The sequence below is a fragment of the Myotis myotis genome, unplaced genomic scaffold, assembly GCF_014108235.1.
Source record: "Myotis myotis isolate mMyoMyo1 unplaced genomic scaffold, mMyoMyo1.p scaffold_m19_p_3, whole genome shotgun sequence".
NCBI classification, from domain to species: Eukaryota; Metazoa; Chordata; class Mammalia; order Chiroptera; family Vespertilionidae; genus Myotis; species Myotis myotis.
In genome coordinates, this window is record NW_023416335.1 from 56245321 (window position 1) to 56268429 (window position 23109).

General features: G+C 38.8%; 1 protein-coding gene across 10 annotated transcripts in view; it reads left to right on the forward strand.

Annotated features, from left to right (window-relative positions):
- The window catches only part of MYCBP2 (MYC binding protein 2), a 300098-nt gene that overhangs the window by 101579 nt on the left and 175410 nt on the right, over nt 1-23109 (forward strand). For 6 of the 10 annotated variants that reach the window (XM_036296929.1, XM_036296926.1, XM_036296921.1 and 3 more), the window contains exons 16-20: nt 225-370; nt 2191-2292; nt 11664-11771; nt 18229-18348; nt 19500-19581. In XM_036296929.1, the coding sequence (XP_036152822.1) occupies nt 225-370; nt 2191-2292; nt 11664-11771; nt 18229-18348; nt 19500-19581 (558 nt within the window). Of the gene's footprint in view, nt 1-224; nt 371-2190; nt 2293-9177; nt 9265-11663; nt 11772-18228; nt 18369-19499; nt 19582-23109 lie in introns of those variants that run through there. The other 4 variants (XM_036296920.1, XM_036296924.1, XM_036296925.1 and 1 more) reach the window with 4 other exon arrangements.

Consider the following 23109-nt stretch of genomic DNA (forward strand, 5'->3'; position numbering starts at 1 on the left):
GGAAACTCCATACTGTTTCCCACAGTGGCTGCACCAGTCTGCATTCCCACCAGCAGTGTACGAGGGTTCCCTTTTCTCCACTTCCTCGCCAGCACTTGTTGTTTGTTGATTTGTTGATGATAGCCATTCTGACAGGTGTGAGATGGTACCTCATATAGAAAAGTGTTTTAAGGAAAGAGTAGAAGGATTTCAGTTAATTCTTTTTTTTGTTTGTTTGTTTTAAGTATCTGTGGTTGTGGTTCCGGAGAATCTGGCTGTGCGGTGTGTGGATGTTGCAAGGCTTGTGCAAGAGAGTTGGATGGTCAAGAGGCAAGACAAAGAGGAATTCTTGATGCGGTGAAAGAGATGATACCTTTAGACCTTCTATTAGGTAATTTGCTTTATTGTACCAAACATCTTGTCCTCAACTCAGTAATAAGGATAGTTTATACAGTTTCTATTAGGTAAGTGCTAAAAAGTTAAGATGATCCTATTTAATGAAAGGCTAATATGCATATTGTCCCTTTGGGAGTTCGACAGACCAGAAGTTCGACCGCTTGCTATGACATGCACTGACCACCAGGGGGTGGTGCAGAACAGAGGAAGGCCCCGGCCAGCAGCCGGAAGGCCCTGATAGGCCCTGATTGCCGGCCAGGCTTAGGGAACCTACCTGTGCATGAATTTCATGCACCGGGCCTCTAGTAGTTAATAATATAATACCACATGTATTGTAACTGAAAATATGTCATTAATAAAGGGAAGAAATTCTTTTTTTCTTTTTTGCTAAGATTTTTGCATTAAAAATAATTTGTTTTAGACTATTTTTGTTAGCTTTTATGTTCTTGAATTTCATATAGTTCTGTTACGTCTCTTATCATATCTACTAGAGGCCCGGTGCACAAAAATTTGTGCACTCGGGGGGGAGGCGGGCCCCTCAGCCCGGCCTGTGCCCTCTCGCAGTCTGGGACCCCTCAGGAGATAATGACCTGCTGGCTTAGGCCTGCTCCCAGGTGGCAGAGGGCAGGCCCAATCCCTAGGTGCAGCCCCTGGTCGGGCTCAGAGCAGGGCCGATTGGGGAGTTGGGGCGCCGCCCCCTGTCATACACAGAGCAGGGCGGATCGGGAGGTTGTGATTCCACCCTCAGTCACGCTCAGGGTAGGGCCGATTGGGGGGTTGGGGCACCATCCCCTGTCACACTCAAGGCAGGGTCGATGGGGAGGTTGTGGCGCCACCCCGTCATGCACAGAGCAGGGCCAATCAGGGGGTTGGGGCGCAGCCCTCTATCACCCACAGAGCAGGGCCGATCAGGGGGTTGGGGTGCCGCCACTCTCACACTCAGGACAGGGCCGATGGGGAGGTTATAGCTCTACCCCGTCACACACAGAGCAGGGCCCGTGGGGGGCGGGGGGTTGGGGCACCGCACCCTGTCACACACAGAGCAGGGCCGATCAGGGGGTTTGGGCGCTGCCCCCTGTCACGCTGATCCCGGTGCCAGGAGGCCTCGTGGCTCTGCTGATCCCGGTGCTGGGAGGCATATTACCCTTTTACTATATAGGGTAGAGACCTGGTGCATGGGTGGGTGCCGACTGGTTTGCCCTGAAGGGTGTCCTGGATCAGGGTGGGGGTCCCCACGGGGGTGCCTGGCCAGCCTGGGTGAGGGGATGATGGCTGTTTGCAGCTGGTCACACACCCTTCAGGGTGGGGGTCCTCACTGGGGTGCCTGGGGGGCACTGAAGCTCCCAACCGCTCCTTTTTTTCTTTCTTTTTTTTTTTTTTAATTCTGGGCCAGCTTTAGCTTTGAGGCTTGGCTCCAGCTCTTAGGCCTCCGCTGCTGAAAGTAGGTTTCTGGCCTTTGCTTACAGTGTTGCGATCCGGCTGGCTGAAGCCCGGCAGGTTTCTGGGGTTTTGTTTAGCTTCTATGTTTGTTACATAGTTGGTTGCAGCTCTGAGGCTGGCAAGGCAGGCGGGGAACGTTGGAGTCCTCCGTCACTGAAGCAAGCAAGCCTCATGTTAGTTTCAAGCTGCCTGGCTGCCGGCCACCATCTTGGCTGACAGTTAATTTGCATATTGCCCTCATTAGCCAGTGGGAAAGGTAGCGGTCGTATGCCAATTACCATGTTTCTCTTTTATTAGTGTAGATTATATTATGTGTTTGTGTGTGTATAAACATATATCTATATATATTTATAAATTTTTTTGGTCAATCATTAGCTGTCCCAGTGCCTGGGGTTAACATTGAAGAACACCTTCAGTTAAGACAAGAAGAAAAACGGCAGCGAGTAATCAGGAGACACAGATTAGAGGAAGGAAGAGGTAAGATGTAGCTGCAGAGAAAAAGTATTTGAAAATCCATTTTCTTACCCTCCACTGAGACCACTAAAGATACAGAATAGGCTGATTTGGTAAGAAATTGAAGTTAAAGTTAGTAACATTCTAGTACTCGTGAAAATAATGTGAAAATATTCAGGGTATTTATGATTGTGCTAATTAATAACATTTAATTCAGTACAGTAAAGTATTTATGGCAAAAATCAATTGTTTTAAGAATTGTTGTGCCATCAGCCAAGCATTAAAAACTATTAGCAATGGCAATTATTTAAAAACTATAAATTCTAATAACTAGTTCTTCACCCAGATTTTGGAATCATCTATCCTATATAATAAAAGGCAAATATGCAAATTGTCCCCTCGGGAGTTCAACCAGCAGACAGGGAGTTTGATCGCTCGCTAGGGTGTGTGCTGATCATGAGGGGGCGGCGTGGAACATGGCGGGCGACCAGCGGTGGAGGTGGGGTGCTGAGGGAGCAAGGGAAAGAGGAGGCGGGGAAGTGGGGAGGCAGGGAGGCCGAGAGGCGAGGACCATGCGGTGGCAGTGCAAGGGCGGTGAGGGAAGGAGGAGGCAGGGAGGCAGGGAACCTGATTGGCCCTGATCACCGGCCAGGCCTAGGGACCCTACCAGTGTACGAATTTCATGCTCCGGGCCTCTAGTTTAATTATAAACTAGATTTTCTGTTTTCTAACTAATTTGTAATCATTATCATTTGGGCATAGTCCTACTACCTTACATTTCAATCCAGTGCATAGCTATGCTTTTATATGTCTTTTTTGTTTGTTTGTTTGAAAAATCTTATTCTGGTTATGTACAAGAAGGAGTGTATGCAGGTGTTAATTGTGAAGATAGGTTTATTATTTAACTAGTCCTCATTGTTTATGATAATTTTTCAGGCTAAGATACATTTAATGGTGGTTATAATAGGTGTTTGAGTATATATACAATAAACATAAATAAATATGTGTTACTAAAGCTCTTTATGCCTAATAGAATCTTTTTGTTGTAGGATTAAGATGGATTATTACAGAGGTTTGTGATTTTATTTCTCTGCTAGGCAAAAGATTGATTAGAAACATTTATTGATATTGTATATTTTAAATACTTATTAGAAATGATATATTATTTAATACATGATATAGAACCTATTATTCATTAACCATCATTACAAATTGTTTTTTCTAGGCAGTTTTTAATGTAAAATGTAATAAGCAATAAAATATATAGCACAAGTAGTATATTCCATTTTTATTACACTTAAGTTGTAAAATACATGCTTGGATTACTCTTTATCAGAGCCTGATAAGCAGTGTTGATTAATTGGTAACAGTGATAATTTGCTGTTGGTTTGGCTTTGTTTACATAAAATCTTTGCCTTTAAATGATATTTTAATGAGATTAATGTATATACTGTCATTATTTACATAATAAAAATACATGGAAAATTGCACATTAAATGTTTTATAAAAAATAGGGTAAAATTTAACTTTTGGTTCTTAATGACATATGGTAATTGGATGGTAATTCCTCAATATGATTTGCCTAAAGTTAATTATCAGTGTATCTTTTTACTACCTCTTTTTTCTCTTTTTAAAGCTATTAGGTTGAATCATATGAATTGACCTACAAAACTCACCAAATCCTTGTGATGACATTTTTCACTTGCCTAATGTTGTGTATTTTGTTAATCTTTTTTTTATAAAAAGCTGTTCTTCTCTCGCTAGAGTATATTCTGCATGTCAAAAGTAAAGACATTGATTATGCATTGGTTAGTCAACAAAACTTTGTAATTGCAGAATATTCTTTTACCATTTATTTTTAAAATGTAAACTCTAATCTTTTATAAAGATTTAAAACTCTATTATTTAAATATTTACAGAATTTATGTTGTTGTATCTGATTTTATAAGCACAGACTTAGGTTCCAGGTTGGGAGGCAACCGATAGCTGTTTCTCTCTCACATCGATGTTTCTCTGCCTCTGTCCCCCTTTCTCTCTCTTTCTCTAAAAAAAAAAAATAATAATAAAATCAGTAAACATCCTCAGGTGAAGATTAAAAGTATCTATTTATAGATATATATAGAGAGAGATTGGTTCTAAGGCATTAATATTTTAACTTTGTTTTAAAAAATACTTTTAATTGGATGGAGGAATCCCCTTTAGGTACTGTGCTTTAATTATTTCGGCTCAGGGGTTATTAAAGTGCTCTCAAAGGGACCGACTTGACTTGGGCTTTAGTTACAATTGCCTATTCTTGCCCTGGCTCAGTTGGTTGAACGTCATCCCATGCACAAAAGGTCGTAGGTTCAATTCTAGGTCAGAGCACATACCCAGGTTGTGGGTTTGGACTCCTGTCGGAGTGTGTGCAGGAGGCAGCCAACCTTTTTTTTTCCTCTCTCTCTTCCTTTCTCTCTCTCTCTCAAATCATTAAAAATATATTTCAAAAAGTGGACCCATAACAATTAACCAAGAAATGTAGTACTTAAAACACACACACAATTACCTTTTCTCAGGTCCCATCCCAGAATTACTGAATCAAAGACTCAGGACCCAGCAAACTATTTAAACAAGCCCACCAGGTGATGCTGATGGTGCTGAAGTGAGAACCACTGCTCTAGGGATTTTCTACATCAGCATCAAATGGGTCTAATGAAATAGAATTTCTGCACGAGCGTCCTGGATACAGATTTGAGTCACATGTACAGTACTTCAGGGCTCTTGTTTGGCTCCATGCTAGGATTGTTAGTCTTGTTTTGTCCTCATGAGGAACAGGAATTTCAAAAAAATTTAGTGTTCCAACTGCCATACATACATGTTTTTTTTCTTCTTCTTGGCTTCTGCTTGTTACTTTTTTAGATACTAAGAGTTTAGTAATATGTTAATAATTATGCTCATTAGTAATTGGCTTTTACCTATGTTGAAATTTCTTAACTTCAGGGTTATGTTATGTTAAATACTTTTATTTAACTTGTTTATCTTATCTTCTTTACCAAGCTTGTGTTAACTGTTTTAAAGTGGATCAAAATTTCAGGACCACACTTTTAACACAACGGTCTCTGTATCTTTGTGTCTGTTTCTGTTCTCCTTGGTCATTTTGTTTGTAGATTCAGTTGCTAGATATGTGTTTATTGCCATTTTATTGTTCATATATTTTTTATATTTTTTCTTTCTTATTTATTTATTTTTAATTCATCACAGAGAGAGGAAGGGAGAGGGAGAGGGAGATGGAAACATCGATGATGAAAGAGAATCATTAACCGGCTGCTTCCTGCATGCCCCCTACGGGTGATTGCGCCCACAACCCGGGCATGTGCCCTGACGGGAATAAAAACCATGATCTCCTGGTTCATAGGTTGATGCTCAACCACTGACCCACACCAGCCAGTGATTTTTTTCTTCTTAAATAAGATCTTTTAACATCCTATATAATAAAGAGCTAATATGAAAATGGTTGTCACGCCCTCACACTGTAACAGCTCAGACACTCAACACTGGCTAGAGAGGAATGGGGACCAGCCAGGCCCAAATGAGCTCTGAAGAGAGGAATGGGGACCAGCCAGGCATAAATGAGCTTGCGAGAGAGGAATGGGGACCAGCCAGGCACAAATGAGCTCTCAAGAGAGGAATGGGGACCAGCTGGGCTGCGGCCCAGGAGAGGGACAAGCTGTCCACCCCACAGTCCCAGGCGCCAGCGGCTGGGGCTGTGGTCTGGGAGAGGGACAAGCTACCTGCCCCGCGGTCCCGGATGCCAGTGGCTGGGACTATGGCCTGGGAGAGGGACAAGCAGCCCTCCCCGTGGTCCCGGGCGCCAGCGCTTGCGGCCCAGGAGAGGTATAAGCTGCCCGCCCTGTGATCCTGGTCGCCTGCGCTGCGGCCCAGGTGAAGACTCCTGCCCACGGTCCCCTGCAGCTGCGGTCAGCCTAGGTGAAGCTGGCCCGGGTCCTGGGTTCCTGTGACCGGCCGGAGGAGGGAATCCTGGGTCCCAGGTGTGGGGCGAGGCAGAGGCAGTTAGGGGTGATCAGGCCAGCAGGGGAGCAGTTAGGGGTGATCAGGCAGGCAGGGAGGTTAGGGGCAATCAGGCAGGCAGGCAGAGGGGTTAGGGGTGATTTGGCAGGCAGGCAGGCAAGCAGTTAGGAGCCAGCGGTTCTAGATTGCGAGAGGTAGCCGGACATCCCTTGAGGGGTCCTGGATTGGAGAGGGTGAAGACTGGGCTTAGGAACCCCCGCCCCTCCCCCATGCTGAATTTCATGCACCAGGCCTTAGTTTCATATAATATTGGTTTGGTGGTGCTGAACTCCTTTTGCTTTTTCTTGTCTTGGAAGATCTTTATCTGTCCTCTGATTCTAAATGATATCTTTGCAGGGTCAAGTAATATTGGTTGTAGGTCCTTGCTTTTATCACTTTGAATATTTCTTGCCACTCCCTTCTGGCCTGCAAGGTTTCTATTGATAAAACAACTGACAGTCTTATCGAAGCTCCTTTGTAGATAACTAACTGAATTTCTCTTGTTGCTTTTAAGATTCTTTCTTTATCTTTAAACTTTTGCATTTTAATTTTAATGTATCTTGGTGTGGGCCTTTTAGGGTTCATCTTGTTTGAGACTATCTGTGCTTCCCGGACTTGTATGTCTGTTTCTTTCACCAAGTTAGGGAAGTTTTATGTCATTTTTTCAAATAAGTTTACAATTTCTTGCTCTTCCTCTTCTCCTCTGGCATCCCCGTGATGTGAATGTTGGTACACAGAGGCTCCTTACACTATCCTCATTATTTATTACTAGAGGCCTGGTACACGACATTTGTGCACTGGGGGGTGTGGGGGCCCCTCAGCCTGACCTGCACCCTCTCCAATCTGGGAGCCTTCAGGGGAGCCCTCTCCAATCTGGGAATTTCTGTCTGTCTTTGCAATCATATGAGCGAACTGAGCAAATTGTCTGAGACCCCAGCTCAGTTTGGTTTGTTGCTCACAGAATAGTAGAGGCATTTTTTTTTGCTTCATTGGTGGAGATTTCCTGGAAGTTTTAGGATATCTTCCCTTTAATTTTCCTAGACACTCTGATTTTACTTATGTCTCTCACCTTTGCTTTCCCTCCATCCCCCACTGCAACATTAATTTGCTCCAGGCTCACTTTGCTCTAGTGCAGTGGTTCTCAACCTTCTGGCCCTTTAAATACAGTTCCTCATGTTGTGACCCAACCATAAAATTATTTTTGTTGTGCCCTAACTGGTTTGGCTCAGTGGATAGAGCGTCAGCCTGTGGACTCAAGGGTCCCAGGTTCTACTCAGGTCAAGGGCATGTACCTTGGTTGCAGGCACATCCCCAGTGGGGAGTGTGCAGGAGGCAGCTGATCAATGTTTCTCTCTCATCGATGTTTCTAACTGTCTATCCCTGTTCCTTCCTCTCTGTAAAAAATCAATAAAATATATTTAAAAATAAAAATTATTTTCATTGTTACTTCATAACTGTAATGTTGCTACTGTTAGGAATCGTAATGTAAATATCTGATATGCAGCATGGTCTTAGGCGACCCCTGTGAAAGGGCCATTCGACCGCCAAAGGGGTCGCGACCCACAGGTTGAGAACCGCTGCTCTAGTGTCTAGGACATCCGTCTGCCACCAGAACTACGATTCCCAGCATTCCTAGTGCTCCCCATGCTCTGGGCTTCTGGTCCTGGGGCTGCCACCAGAACTACTATTCCCAGAATTCCTAGTGCTCCCCATCCTCTTGGTTTTCCCTTCCTGCTCTGTCTCCGTCCCATGGCCTCCTCTCTGCCAAGTCCTCCAAGCCGCCAGCTGTCCTTCTCTGCTCTCCCTCTGGCAGCTTGGGGAGCCAGGTTTCCCAAGCCATTACACTTTCCGCCAGTTCTCCTGCTTTGCTCTCTACCCAGTGGCTTGCGGGGAGCGACTGAGGGAGTCATGTCCCCACAAGCCGCTGGCTCTCCCACTCTGCTCTTCGCTTGGCACTTGTGTATGCAAATTAACCCACCATCTTTGTCAGGTTAATTTGCATACTCCTGATTGGCTGGTGAGCATAGTGGAGGGACGGTCAATTTACATGTTTCTCTTTTACTATATAGGATTTTTTTCTTTTTGCCATTCTCATTGGCTATTTTTTGCTTTCTTATATTCCAAATTGCTGATTGAATCTCAGCTTCATCTACTCTATTGTTGATTCCCTATAAATTATTCTTTATTTTCATTAGTGTAGCCTTCATTTCTAAATGTTGTTTTTTTTAATGCTGTTGAGGTCCTCACTAAGTTCCTTGAGCATCCTTATAACCAATGTTTTGAACTCTGCATCTAGTAGATTGCTTATCTCCATTTTGTTTAATTATTTTTCTGGAGTTTTGTTCTGTTGTTTCATTTGGGCCACGTTTCTTTGTCTCCTCATTGTGGCAGCCTCCCTGTGTTTGTTTCTATGTATTAGGTAGAGCTGCTACATCTCCTAGGCTTGATAGCTTGGCCTAATATAGTAGGTGTCCTGTAGGTTCCAGAGGCACGGCCTCCTTGATCACCCCAGCTGGGCACTTGTGGTGGGCTCCCCATGTGGTCTGTACACCCTCCTATTGTCGTTGAGTCTTGATTGCTCTTGGCATGTCAATGGGAGGGATTTATCCACGCCAGTCAGCTGCAAGGACTGGCTGTGACCTCCTGCCTCCTTGGAGGTTCAGCTGTGCAGGGGCCCACTACACAGAGCAGGACTTACTTCATCAGGGCTCTGATACCCACTGAGTCTGCCTTGAGTGTGTTGCTTATGGAAGTGGTTGGGTGGTGGTGCTTTGACGTGGTCTGAAGCTGTCAACTGGGTGTGCTGGCTCTGGAGCCTTCCAGGTGGTGCAGGCCAAGGTCAACTGCTGCCTGTGTTCTGCCCAGGGCCACCAGGCATAAGCTACAAAGCGATCTGCAGACGGCTGCTTCTTGTGTTTGAAGGTGCCCAGGCAAGGCCAACCTATGAACCAGGTAAGGCCAGCTGCTTCTAGTGCCAGTCCTGGGGCCACTTAATTAGAGGTACAGGGCTTGCTGAGGCCAGATGCTGCTCATTTGAGAGATTTTAGTTAAATCTGAAGCATGAGCCAAGACAGGCCATTCCAATGGGAAAGACATTGGAAACAGCTTGGGTGGGCCTGAAAGTTGGGTGAGCAGGGTTTCAGGGAATCAACAGTGTGCTGTAAACCCTATGTGCCAAGTTGATGGAGCCTCAGATATGGCTCTGTAAGGGAGGGCTCATCAAGGGAATAAAGACTCTGTCAGCACTTCTGTCTAGGAGAAAGCTGTCCCTCCAGCTCTCACTCTGATCCCAAACAATTCAGCTCCTCCCTGTAGGTCTCTGGTGCCTTTCAAGCTGCTGTCCCTGTGTTGGGGCTCAGAGGATTTGACTCTATGTGCTGGCCCTTTAAGAGGAGCTGCCTGGGACTGCAGCAGCCCTTAGTCTCATTCAGCCTCAATCCCCACTGGTTTTCACAGGCAGAAGTTAAGGGGACTTACTTCCTGGGACTGGGACCCCATGCTCCTCAGGAGGTCCCTCCTCAGGGGGGACCTCCTCAGCCAAGGTATCCCTCCTGATTTTTATCCACCACACATGGGTGTGGGACCACCCCATTGTGAGCCTCTGCCTCTTGTACCAGTCTCAATGCGGCTTCTTCTTCCATTTCTTAGTTGTAGGACTTGGATTCAGCCAGATTCAGGTGATTCTGAAAGAGGGTTGTTCTGTATTTTAGTTGTAATTTTGATGTGGTTGTGGGAGGATGTGAGTACTGCATTTACTTATGCCGCCATCATGGGTCCTCCCCATTTACTACATTTTTAAAAAAGCTCAATTTAAATAGCTTTAGTCTAAAAAGAATTGGTACTGTATTACTGGGAAATAATACAGGGTGGGGAAAAAGTAGTTTTACAGTGTTTATGTGCAAAATAATACAGTAATAAATAATACAAAGCATAAACTTTTGCATACTCAAAACTGTAGACCTACTTTTGCCTCATAGATATTGGATTAGCATATTTCTTTGTAATAATCATAGAATGTGTTTTTTATTCTTGTTCTCTGTATAGAACTGGTACTGCTTGTATTTTTATCTATATCTAAAGACATAATGAAATACATTTTCTGTACCCATTTTTAAATGTTTATAAAGGTTATTTTGGTATTTTAATTTGACATTTGTCAAATTTTATAAAAGGGCAGTAGTTTTCTTTTAATCCATTGTTAGAAAAAGTAATTATAGCTGAAGATCTCTAGAGAATTATGAAGAAAATTGCTTAAATTAAAAATGTTCACTGTTTTACAGTATGTAATGTCAATTTTCTTTTCAAATACTTAACTGTCAAATTTAGAGTGTTTTGAAATTTGTAGGCATATTGCTAAAACTTAAGGAAGCTGCAGTTCTGTTCTATTAAAAAAAAAGAACTGAAAATTTAAGGTATAATTTAGTTTACTTTCTTTTCAAGGGGAAAAGCAATTTTTAAATTTTATTGAAATTAATTTGGCTACACATTTTTTTCATTGAATACTAAAAAGTGGAAATAATGGTACTCTATGTGACTATGTATTTGTGTATGTTTGTGTATATACATAGTGGAGCTTCAGAAGGAAATTATTTTATGAGAGATGACTACTGTTCCACAAATGTTACTGGGTTTAGATTCCCCTCCTTAGCAACAATATGAAGCTCAGTTTATCTTTGTTTCTGATTTTGTGTATGTGGTTAAAGAAATTATAAAGTTAGATTTAATGTTTTTAGAAAGTGATATAAGTGTGTATGCGATCATACTAAAATTTTTGTGTGTTTTTTTGTTTTGGCTGTCTTGTTTCCTTACTTCTGTGACAGAATGTAGTTAAGTCAATAACACTTACCTTAGTTTTGTAGTAAGACTGATATGGATATTAAATCTTCAAGACCCAATTTAAATTTAATCCTGAATTTAAAAATTAGTTGGTTTTTGGCATTGCAGTTTATTTCATTGCAGTATGAAAGATATTTTTTAATGATCGTGTAGATTACTAAGTTTGAATATATATAATGTTAAAATATTTGTAAGGTAAAATATTTCATTTATTCTATTTGAACTTTCTAATTGTTTACTTGAGACTGTTAGTAGCTACCTGATAATTTTATAAGTATAGAAGATAGAATTTGTACTGTATAAACTAAAGACATTAAAGATATTAAAACTTGTGTGTGGAATGGTAAATAGGTTATGGTTGGGGGTGGGAGAGTTAATGTGGGGGAATTGGGAGAAAAGTATGATGTCTAAAACAATAAGGATTAAATTTCCATGCTTTTTAGTTTGACTTTTTTTCATTGTAGTGTTTTCATTTTGTGAGCTTTTCTATGCACATACAAAATGTTTCTCCTCAGGCCCCCTTGTATTTGCTGGTCCTATTTTTATGAACCATCGAGAACAGGCTCTAGCCAGACTCAGATCCCATCCAGCACAGCTAAAGCATAAACGGGACAAGCACAAAGGTATTTGGTCTTCCTTATCACTAGGTGGGACACTTTCCCAATTTCTTCCACTCATTTGAGTTTCATCTCGGGGAAAATGCACAAACCTAATTCTTCCACTTTGCTTCTCTCATTACTATATATAGCCTGAGGAGAAAGAACATGCTGAATGTTGTACTGTTTGTTGACTGTCAATCTTATTTCTTTTTTTGTTGTTAAATTTAAGACATTTTATGGTATATCTTCTTCTTTTCCATTTCTTTTCAATTTTCATACAGTTAAGGGAAGGTGGAAAAAGTAATTATTGCTTTCCATTTTTATCCTTTGTTATCTGTTCTTAATTGACTGCCATCTGGCATTTTACTTGTTTAAAATGCTGTTTATTTGCTTTAGAATTAACAAAATTCAGTTATAAAGTAATAATGAGTTGACTGCGATTAAGCTTTTCCATTGTTTTAATATTAAAGTTTATGTTTTAATATACAACACACATGACTTACTTGATAGTAGAGGGTTAAGTAGTGATAGGTGTAAGAAACAGTTATGTAGACCTACTCTAGAGCTCAGAAAATGACAGAAGTCTAAAAAAGTTGCTGAGGAAGCTGTTTATGCACAATTCTTTGAGGTATCAGAGTTATATATTAATTAAAAATATATAAAGCAAGCTTATTTACTTTTAAACTACCGATTATGGGTCAACTAAGATCAGGAAGGAATTGAATATAGAGAATTTATAAATTGATATATAAATTCTGCCTTGACTCCTAGCATGTGAACCAGGGGTCTTTGACTAGTGAAACTTATACTTGCTATTTTCTTAAATGCCTGAGATAAATACCACCAAATAGAATAGAAAGTTTTAAAATCACACATTCTATATAGTCAAATTTATCTAATGTGTCTGCCTTAAAATTTGGGGGGATTGCAAAACTGTTATAGACTAATTTTATTTTTAAACTTTCACATAAAATATAATCAACTTTAATTTTTTTTTAAATATATTGTATTGATTTTTTACAGAGAGGAAGGGAGAGGGATAGAGAGTTAGAAACATAGATGAGAGAGAAACATCGATCAGCTGCCTCCTGCACACTCCCCACTGGGGATGTGCCCGCAACCAAGGTACATGCCCTTGACCGGAATCGAACCTGGGACCCTTGAGTCCGCAGGCCGACGCTCTATCCACTGAGCCAAACCGGTTAGGGCAATCAACTTTAATTTTATTTGTCTGTCTTACTTTGTCAGTTTGCCACTCAAAGCAAAAGCCAAAGAGACAAAACCCCTGTTTTTAGTACAAAAACAAGTAGAGCAATCCTTAAGATGCTTTATTTACTGAGTGCTGTAACAATACCATAAATATTTAAATATAAGGAATGATATTTGGGATATGCTATGAAAAAATATTTTAGTATTTACTAGAATCTCTGACCTCATATTTTCCACTCTGCCACTAATTAGAAAAGATACTCTCAGTGTCTCCCCCTCTGCCCCTAATTATAGAAAAGTGAAGTTTTTCCAATGCTTTACCTGAGGTTAAATATTGACAATACACAAAACAGTTTAAAACTTTTTCAGCTCCATGTTTCAGCTCCTGTGGACAAACATCTTTATTTTTTTCCAAAAATTTAAAATGAAATGCCAAATGAAGACTAAGGTTACAAATTTAAAACACATTTTACATTGTCAAATTCATTAGCTATAGAAATTACTCAACAATAGGCAGCCCTCCATCTTTTCTGCCACAGGGTTATTTTATAACAAGACTCTTTGTTTATTCGTGGCAGCCTTTTTGGAAGGACTTATTTTATAGTATGGTGGAGGGCCAGTTTTTTTAAAATCAGATTTTATGGTTTCATTGTGTGAAACAATTTATCCCTTTACCACCAAAATTTAAAGTAATGGTGCCCTATTTTATATAAAGAGTATTAACTCTTTCTAACTAAATCCTATATACCCATAAATTCCCTCTCTTTTACCCCTATAGTATTCACTATTAATAACTGGCATTTAATTATCTAACTATTCACTGCTTTTTACTCTTTTGATACATATACTGTCTTTTTAAAAAATTTTATTGGTTGACTTTCTAAATTTTTATTTTTAGAGAGTGAGAGAAAGAGACAGACAAACATTGATTTATTGTTCCACTTATTTACCCATTCATTGGTTGATTCTTGTATGTGCCCCTAGCCAGGGATTGAACCTGTAACTTTGCATATCAGGATGATGCTTTAACCAACTAAGCCACCTGGCCAGGGCATAGTCAGTCTTTTAATAATATTTTTTCTATATATATTTTTTTCTCTCTTTCTTTAACCCTATTTGTCTTCCAGTGAAAAATTCACTATATTAATTGCTGTGTTCTGTTTTACAATCAGTTATGTTGATGGTACAAATTGTGGGATAATGATAATTAAAATTTTCTAGATTATGATTTTTTGGGGGTATATGGAGGGTAAGCACTGTGGATTTATTGTTAACAGGAGTGAGTTCTAAGATGGAATGTTGGAGAGCTTCTGGCTGATTGGAGAGAATTCAGAGAAGGTCACAGAATCCATCCTATGCATGCAAATTTTGATTAGAGGCATAATAGAGTATTTAAGGCTGAATCAATAAGTATAACATATAATCCATGTAACATATAGTAAGTTATTTTTTAAATGTAACCATAGACTATATTTCAAACAGATATCTAGATTAATATATATATTTTTTAGCACTTTAGTGCCTTACATATAAAAGGATATTAACATAATATTTTAATTAGGAACATCTGAATTGTTCTGGAGGTAGTCTTGAAAGGCCTTAGTTTTAATCCTAAATTTTTCATGTACAAGAACTATATGGCCATTCATAAATTTCTTAAATTTTTTGGCTTTAGTTTTCTTATTTTAAAAATAAGAATGATAATTTCTGACTATGTTGATATGAAGATTAAATTAAGATACAGATGTGGATGTATATAAATACATGTATATATATTTTGCAAATAGAAATCCTCCATGAATACTTTAATTCTGTAAATTGAATTCTTTGCTTTCTCTTTTATTATTATTCTAAAGTTACAAAATTTGTGATTTGTTAAATACACAATAAGTTTATTTTTTCAAAAAAGTTTAAAATGTAAGTCATTTGATGGTGGTAAAATGCATGAGCCTTATTTTTTAACAGTCTCTAAAACTGCTCTATTTATAAGCCATAGTTTTCCCAACTGCAAAATGTAATAACAGTACCTATAATTAGATTATTGTATTGACTAAAGAAAGCAACAGTAGTGAATATTGATTGAGCACTTTCCGTACATTATTTTACTTAATCTTCATAAGAGCCTTGTGAGGTGGTGTACCATTATTGCGATTTAATAGATGGGAAAGCTAACTAAGACTTACAAAATCCAGTCATCATACAACTAGCGAATAGGAGAGCCAGAATTCCAATCCAGGTCTTTTAGGCCCTAGTGCCCCAAAGCACTTATCCACCGTGCTATTTAAGTTTTCAGTGTATAGCACAGAGCTAAGTGGTTAGCAAATTGTACTTACTACTGCTTTGCTCTTTTATTTAGTGATTTTGCTTAAGTACTCACTGTGTTCTATATACATTTTGTGATATACATGACCATAAGGTTACCCCCAAAATAAATAGATTTAAAAAAAATTAAAATAAGTTGGAGTCCTTTAGATACTGAGTCTTTTCTCTATGTATGTATACAAATGTGCATGAACTATATATATACATATACATATCCAAACAATATTTTAGATACATCTGTCAAAACTTTATTATATCTGTCAAAAACTATTATAATTTCAGTATCATATAATGTATATATGAACCTACTTATATTAGGGAAAATATAGATATTCTTATACCTAAACGGTCAGTTATAAGAATATTCAGAACAATGATTTTTCTAACAAATGTGAGATTAATTTTACTGCTGCTTATTAACACATTACTGAATAATGAACTTGAGCAGAATTAATCTCCCTGAGTTTCACTTGGAATTTACACTAAATTTTTGCCTACTTATTAGACACATTTTTTATAAACTTTAATAAATTTCTAAATTATTAGAATTGTATTGGATTTAATTGACATCAATTACAGATATCTTTTTAATTCTGCCACTGATGCTGATAATGATCAAAAGCCTCATCCTTATTTTTTTGCTTCTTAACCAACTATAATAATATTTTAACCAACTATAATAATTGAGAAATTATATAGATATAGGTTTGTTTAGACGAACTTGAACAGAATGTTTCTAGTATTATTTTTACTTTTAAATACTAGCTGAAACTCTTTTAATCACTATGGTTTTAATCGGTAAATTACTAGGCTTTTTTTTCTCCTTCCCTGATGCTGTGTCTCTATTGTGGGATTTGTATCTATATTTAATCTCTGACTTAAGGAAGAGGGCAAATTGCTAAATTCAGAGGTAAAAGATTGTACTAGGCCTCAATCCATTTATATAAAGTGGAATGATACTTGTAATATTGAATTTAGTTTAAGTTTGGTAACATCGTATGAACACAATTTGTTTTCTATGTTAAATCAGATTTGGTTTTAGTAATTAGATATTTTTAACAATGTAGATAAAGTTGTGAAATTTCTATACATCTTTCATCTTCTTTAAATAGTCTTTGGAAGCTGGTTGTTTCTTTTGTATTGGCCTTTGTTTATGTTTAACCATTCCACTGTCTTTCCAAGTTGAGGAGTCTTTGAACTAAGAGTATATTTTGTTTTGGGTGAAGTGAAACTAAATGTTGTAATCTTTTTTTTTGTAGTCCATCCAGCCTTGTCAAACCCACTTTAGATAATTTAGCAGAAGTGGAATCGTATTCTTTATCCTATTAAAGTAAAACCTCTCACTAATTCAGAATTTATTATACTACAGATGCAGTTTTTGTGATCTTTTTTGAGTAAAAATTCAAAGTAATTTCTTCCTCTGAATTTTCAGGGTCATACTTATAAGGGGAAACCTGTCTAAAATCACTAGCTTTTCAAACCAAGGGCTCAAGAAATGAAGGATTCCTTCAACGTGCCTTCAACCTCTGGGTCGAGCAATTAATTCTTGTATGTTAAAGGACTTTTATGTTTATGGTACATTTTTATGTAATATAGGCCTATTTTGAGTTATAATATAGGTAATCACCTTTCATTTATTGTAGCATTTAGTTTATAATCTGTACTTCTTCCAGGTAATAAAATTGAACTTTTTCTTAAATGTTCTATGACAGACCTTTTCAGGAAGTCATATAGGCCAAATCTTTCAATGTTATTCCGAATTAGTGAGGTTTTACTGTCCTAGTGTTATAAGGAGTGGAAAGCTTTTCAGAACGATAGTCATTTTGTTATAGAAAGGAAAGTCATAATTTAGGCCAATTTGGTCTGACCTGGATATTACTAATGTGAGAAATAGGAGATAAAAAAAGAAAGGATAACATGAACATGATTTGATGTTATTCTGTTTAGCTTTCTAAAATGGGCAATGAAAATGTAGAATTAAAAATGTGTGTGTCTGTAGATCCACATGTTTACCTGCATGTTATATAGATTTGTTTAGAGTTGCTATGCCACAGTAGAGTGGCTTAGATTGATATTTATTCCCAGGAATAAATTCCTTATACAAATGTACAAGGAATTTGAATCTTGATGATACTGAGGTCATGTTTTAGTGATGTGTAGTTTTAGATTAGGAAAAATAGATTACCTCCCTTTTTTATGCATTCTAAATTAAAATATTTATATTCTGGTGTGTGTTTAACTTTATAGTTAGAATGCCAGAATATTAAAATCAAATGTAGAAATCAGGGAAGGTGTAAAGCAAGCTTAAGGGAGGAAATTATAAGAAGGGAAGAGGAAAAAAGAAATGAAAGCAGAAAGATTTGGTTGAGAGTAGTTAGTGGTTGGGGGCCAGAAGGTGGGACAGGGAAAAAGAATGAGCTAGTTAGTGTTCATACATTTTTTAAAGTTTAATTGAGTTTAGCAATACTGATAGAGAGGGTAGCCTTTCTAAGATTGGGAAATATAAGTTATTTTTGAGTCAACTAGGAATTTTTTTTTATGACTAGTACTAACAATATCACTAAGTATAAAATAATTGTTAAATGACATTGCATGCAGTTATTTTTTGTGCAAACTAAATTTTCCCATACAAATGATTATATTTGTAATTTTATTTTTATAACACGTGGATTTATTTATATTATATAACTGATTAGCTTAATAGGTTTTATTCATAATTAGATTTCTGTTTTTATTGATTTAGCGATATTTGCAAGCAGAACTGTATAGTACTATATCTCTTCAAAATTGCTTCTTTGCAGGTAGATTCTTGATCTATCACTTCTAACAGTTGCAGATTCTTCTTGCTTGTTCCTTTTAACATTTTTCTCTTGTTCTTCCATAGTAAACTGATTTAAAATTTTATTTTGAAGATGAATAATAGCTTACTTACAAATTATAACACTTACAGATGGAAGTGGAGAACGAGGAGAAAAGGATGCAAGCAAAATCACAACATATCCTCCAGGCTCTGTGCGATTTGATTGTGAGCTCCGGGCAGTACAAGTCAGCTGTGGATTTCACCATTCAGGTAGCAGCTGGAACTTTAGGGTATAACTGCATTTTTACAATTGTGCTAAATCAATTATTTGTTTAGTAGAGACCAGTGGTCGGCAAACTCATTAGTCAACAGAGCCAAATATCAACAGTACAACAATTGAAATTTCTTTTGAGAGCCAAATTTTTTAAACTTAAACTATATAGGTAGGTACATTGTTATTAACTTAATTAGGGTACTCCTAAGGCTTAGGAAGAGCCATACTCAAGGGGCCAAAGAGCCGCATGTGGCTCACGAGCCACAGTTTGCCAACCACTGGAGACGAATGTAGTCTGTTAAATGTGTGTTAAAATCTATAGTGTGGCCATACCTCTCAAATATAAAAAAAAAAAAGCTTTGTATTTATTACAGAATTCCTTTTAAAAACTAGGGCATGATGAAATAAGTACTCGTCTAGAGATCTAACTTTTATTCTGTCTTCTGATGGATTTATATTATAATTCAACTCAGAAAATTCCTGAAGATGAAATAATCTCTGAAATATTTTTAGACTCTAGAATTCTTAATTTTTATAATCAGGTCACCTATTTTGTTACTGTTTAATGAAAAATGTATATCAATAAATTTCTTTATTTTTTAAATTTAAAAAGTAATTAAATGCTTAGTAAATTATTGCATTTAGGTTATATAGCTTAGGTTGTACTATTCAACCTTTATAAAAATAAAAAATATTAAATTTTTCTTTGATGCCAAATATATTTCCTTATTCAATAAGGCATTGGCAGTTATTGAAGTTCTGACTGTTCATTAACATTGTACGTAATTATGCAGAGCTCAGATCTGTCTGTTACCTGTATAATTATCCTAGATCTGAGAGAAAAATATTTTATATGTAGTTACTTACTATTACAAACTTTACAGTTGACCCAATGTTTCTTGTTATTCAATAGCATTTATTTAAATTTTACAGTATTTATTATGAAAAACACTGCATTTTTGTAACCTACAAAAATATCTTTCTGACCTAAAATTATATTTTTTATTAAATATAAACATATTTCAATTGCCTATTTTAATGGCTCTATAAATTTTAAATAGTGAAAATTGCACTGCTTTTACTATAGTGGATAGAAATATAAAATGTATATAATGAAATAATAAAACTCTTTTTTTGTTTGTTTCAGTGGTTTTAATGGAAAATGGAGATGTCTATACATTTGGATATGGACAACATGGGCAGCTAGGACATGGAGATGTCAATTCCAGGTACTCTGACTCAGCGATCGCCCACTGGTGGTCCGCAGACAGGTCCGAAAGGTTGGCGACCGCTGCTCTGACTTATTGTTTGAAGATACTGGGATTGTTTTTTTTCTTTTCCTTTCTTTTTTCTTTCCTTCTTTTTTGTCTAAATATATATTTCCGTACTTAAAATAGTATTTATACCACTGTTTTATAGAGTGTGGCCTGTAAAATTATAGGTGATTCTTGATTTTATGGTTGAGTGTTTTTGTGGAGATAGATTTGTAGTTTCAGTAGAAAAAATTATTTACATTCTATACATTTAAAATATGTGATTATGATTATCACAAAAGTCCTATGTTTTTAATAATTATCTTTTTAAAGGTTGCTCGTGGCAATAAAAAAGACAGTGAATATCCCCAGATTGCATTTTTAAAAATCAGTAATGGATTTATTTATATTACTTGATGTTGGTCCAGAATTAAAAAGAAGATATTGAAGCTTTTGAATAATTTTTAAGTAAAACATAATGGTCTCTCAGAGAAACAGTTTTGACTTACCCAGAATAGTGAAGAGCTAATTGTGGTGGAGACAACTAGACATTTCCTAATATCCATTCTTTTCAATTCATTGGGTAGTCAAGTAGTAGTGGTGACATAACAAGGTAGCTAAAGACTTCAGTTCCCTACTTATTGCAGCAAGATAAGGCCTTGAGAACTAAAGAGATAGATGCAACATTAGAATCATGCAGTTAAAAGGAAGGTGGAAGCCCTTCATTTTCCCTTCTCCTCTCCCAGCTTGCTGCCTGGAATCCATGCACAGTTGCAGTTGCAGGAACTGGAGAAGTCGTAATCATAGTGATCATAAGTTGGAAACCATGTATTGAGAATACCAGAGCTACATAATAGAAATAGCCTGGATCCCTGAAACCATGGAACTGCCACCTCAGCTCTTTGCAATTGGATGCTTAACTAAATTAAAAATAGACTTCTGTCTTAAGTCCGTGTTTTTTGGCTTTCCTTATAACAGCTGAATCCATTTCCTGCTTACTACAGTGAGAGTGCTTTTGGTCAAAAGTATAGAAAATCCTTCTTTATTAGTTCAGGTCTTCCAAGAAGTAAATTCTAAGACAGGATTAAATGTTCAAAGAATTTATTGGGAGAAAACTCCTATGAAAGATAAAAGGGAAAAGAGCAGGAATAGGCAGGGAAAACCCTCTAGGCACGATGTAGGTCTGACCCCTGTGAAAAGAATGAAGAAAATGGAGTAGGCAGAATCTAGAATAGTGTGCAGTTCAGAGAGAGTTCAGCCAGGCCAGTGGGTGTCCTCAAGCCAATATGACCTCTGAAAGAGGCCCAGCTTGGGCAGCATGGGCAGTTTAATACCCTCACTGTGCTCAGTCACAGGCTGTTAGCATCCCGGGAAAGAATGGCCTTATGAATCCAAAGAGACAGCCTCTGAGGATCAGTTAGCTATGCTCCCTGCAGCAGATTGGCTTGAAGATCTGAGTGATCCATGTGTGTGGCTGCCCACCATTGAAACCAGGCTTCTTCATCAAGTCTGGAGAGATATAGGGTGGCTTCAGGCCAGACCTGACTCATTAATGCAATTTACCACAAGAACCTTCTTTCTTTTTGCCTTTCCACAATGTCTTATTCTTCCTATAGTCTTAAGATACCCCCAGAATCAACTGGGCCTACATGGCTTCTCGTTTACATACTTGAATTACTCTAATCTATCTATAATAATAAAAGCATAATATGCAAACAGACCCAACTACCAAACAGCTGAACGACCGTCCTGACAACCTTCCTGACGACCACGCTATGACACGCACTGGCGCCAAGCCAGCCAAGGCGGGTGCAATGCGATTGTTCAGGGGGCCCTGCCATCACCCCAAGATCACCCTGCTGAGGGAGGCCCAGGACACCCTCTTGCGGCGATCGATCATGGAGTCCCAGCTGGGTGGGCGGGGCCTCTCTCTGCACGGTGATTGATCGCGGAGCTCTGCGGTCAATCACCCCAAAGCAGGAGGCCCAGGCCACCAGCCAGCGACACTGTGGCGGTGTGCAGGGCCGGCAAGTGATTGCCCCGCAGAGGGAGGCCCAAGCCTGCCAAATGATCACACCCATGACTGTCGCCCACAGAAGGTGGCAGGGGAGGGGGGTAGCATTGCACAAATGGCAAGCAGTGGCAGCGGTGGGGGTGGGGGCAGCTGTTGGCAGCCAGGGGAAGGAAAGCCCCGATAGGCCCTGATTGCCAGCCAGGCCTAGGGACCCTACCTGAGGGGTCCCTGATTGCGAGATGGCATAGGCCAGGCTGAGGGACACCCCCCCCCCCATGCACAAATTTCATGCACTAGACCTCTAATATGTACATAAAGGCCTAAGCGACCGAACGACTGGTCGACCGGTCACTGACACACACCACCAGGGGTCAGTGTGCTCCTACAGTGGGAGCGCCGCTCAGCTGACCAACGGGCGCCATATGCCTGGTTCTCTGCTGGCATGAGCCTCTCTTGCCTCTGTAGCAGCACTACTGAGCAGGAGCAGTGTGGCACCCGACCCAGGCTTGGGCTCCTCCCCGGCTGCCTGCCGCTTCTCACATTACTACATCCTCGGGAGTCCCGGATTGCGAAAGGGTGCAGGCCAGACTGAAGGACCCCACCAATGCACAAATCTGTGCACCGGGCCTCTAGTTATTGCATAAAATCCATATTGCCACTTTGGTCTGAAATCATTCCATTATGGAGACAGGGATGGAATTATGCCACCTACATAGTAAAGATTCATGATTCTTAATCCTGGCTGCACACTAAATTTACTTGGACAACTTCAGAAATACCATGTATAGATTCTACAGCTAGAATTTCTAAGAGGTTTGTGTTGGGGGTGAGGGTTGGTATTAGAGGCAGCTAGTGCAGTCCTATATAGGATGGCAGCAACTGTCTTTTAAAAGCCCCAGATTCTAATGCTCATCCAGAATTGAGAACTCCTGTTTATCCCGAGAGGATTGGGTCAGGTTCATTTGCAATGCACAGAAAATGAGGATGAAACAGAATGTCCTCAGTTACTTTGATGAATGTTGTTGCTAATGAGAAGGGATGATTGAGGTATAATTGAGTTAAGCTTCTCACTAAAAGGACCAGAGCAACATACATTTCACATTATTGTCAAGAGGTTTGTAAGACTGTCACAGTCTTAATGACAAATACTGTGGTTGTAAAGAGAGCAAAAGGTCTTTGGCAAAATTACTTTTATCAAATGTCATTGGACATGACATTTGGATATTGGACACTGCATATGACAGAATATGAATGGCTTGCAAGGTTGAACAATTACTTTCACAGATGTTAGAGGCAGCAGATATTTTGCTTCACCTTTGAATGGCCTCACTGATGTGTAGAGACTGAGTCAGGGCTTATCGTTTGTGTGAAAGAGAATTTAGCAACTTTTTGTTCTGTTTCTCACTGAAGACTCACAACATAGAACAAGAGGGTTTATTATGATGACATTATCAGTATTGCTGCTGTTATTTAGCTGGTGATTATTTTGT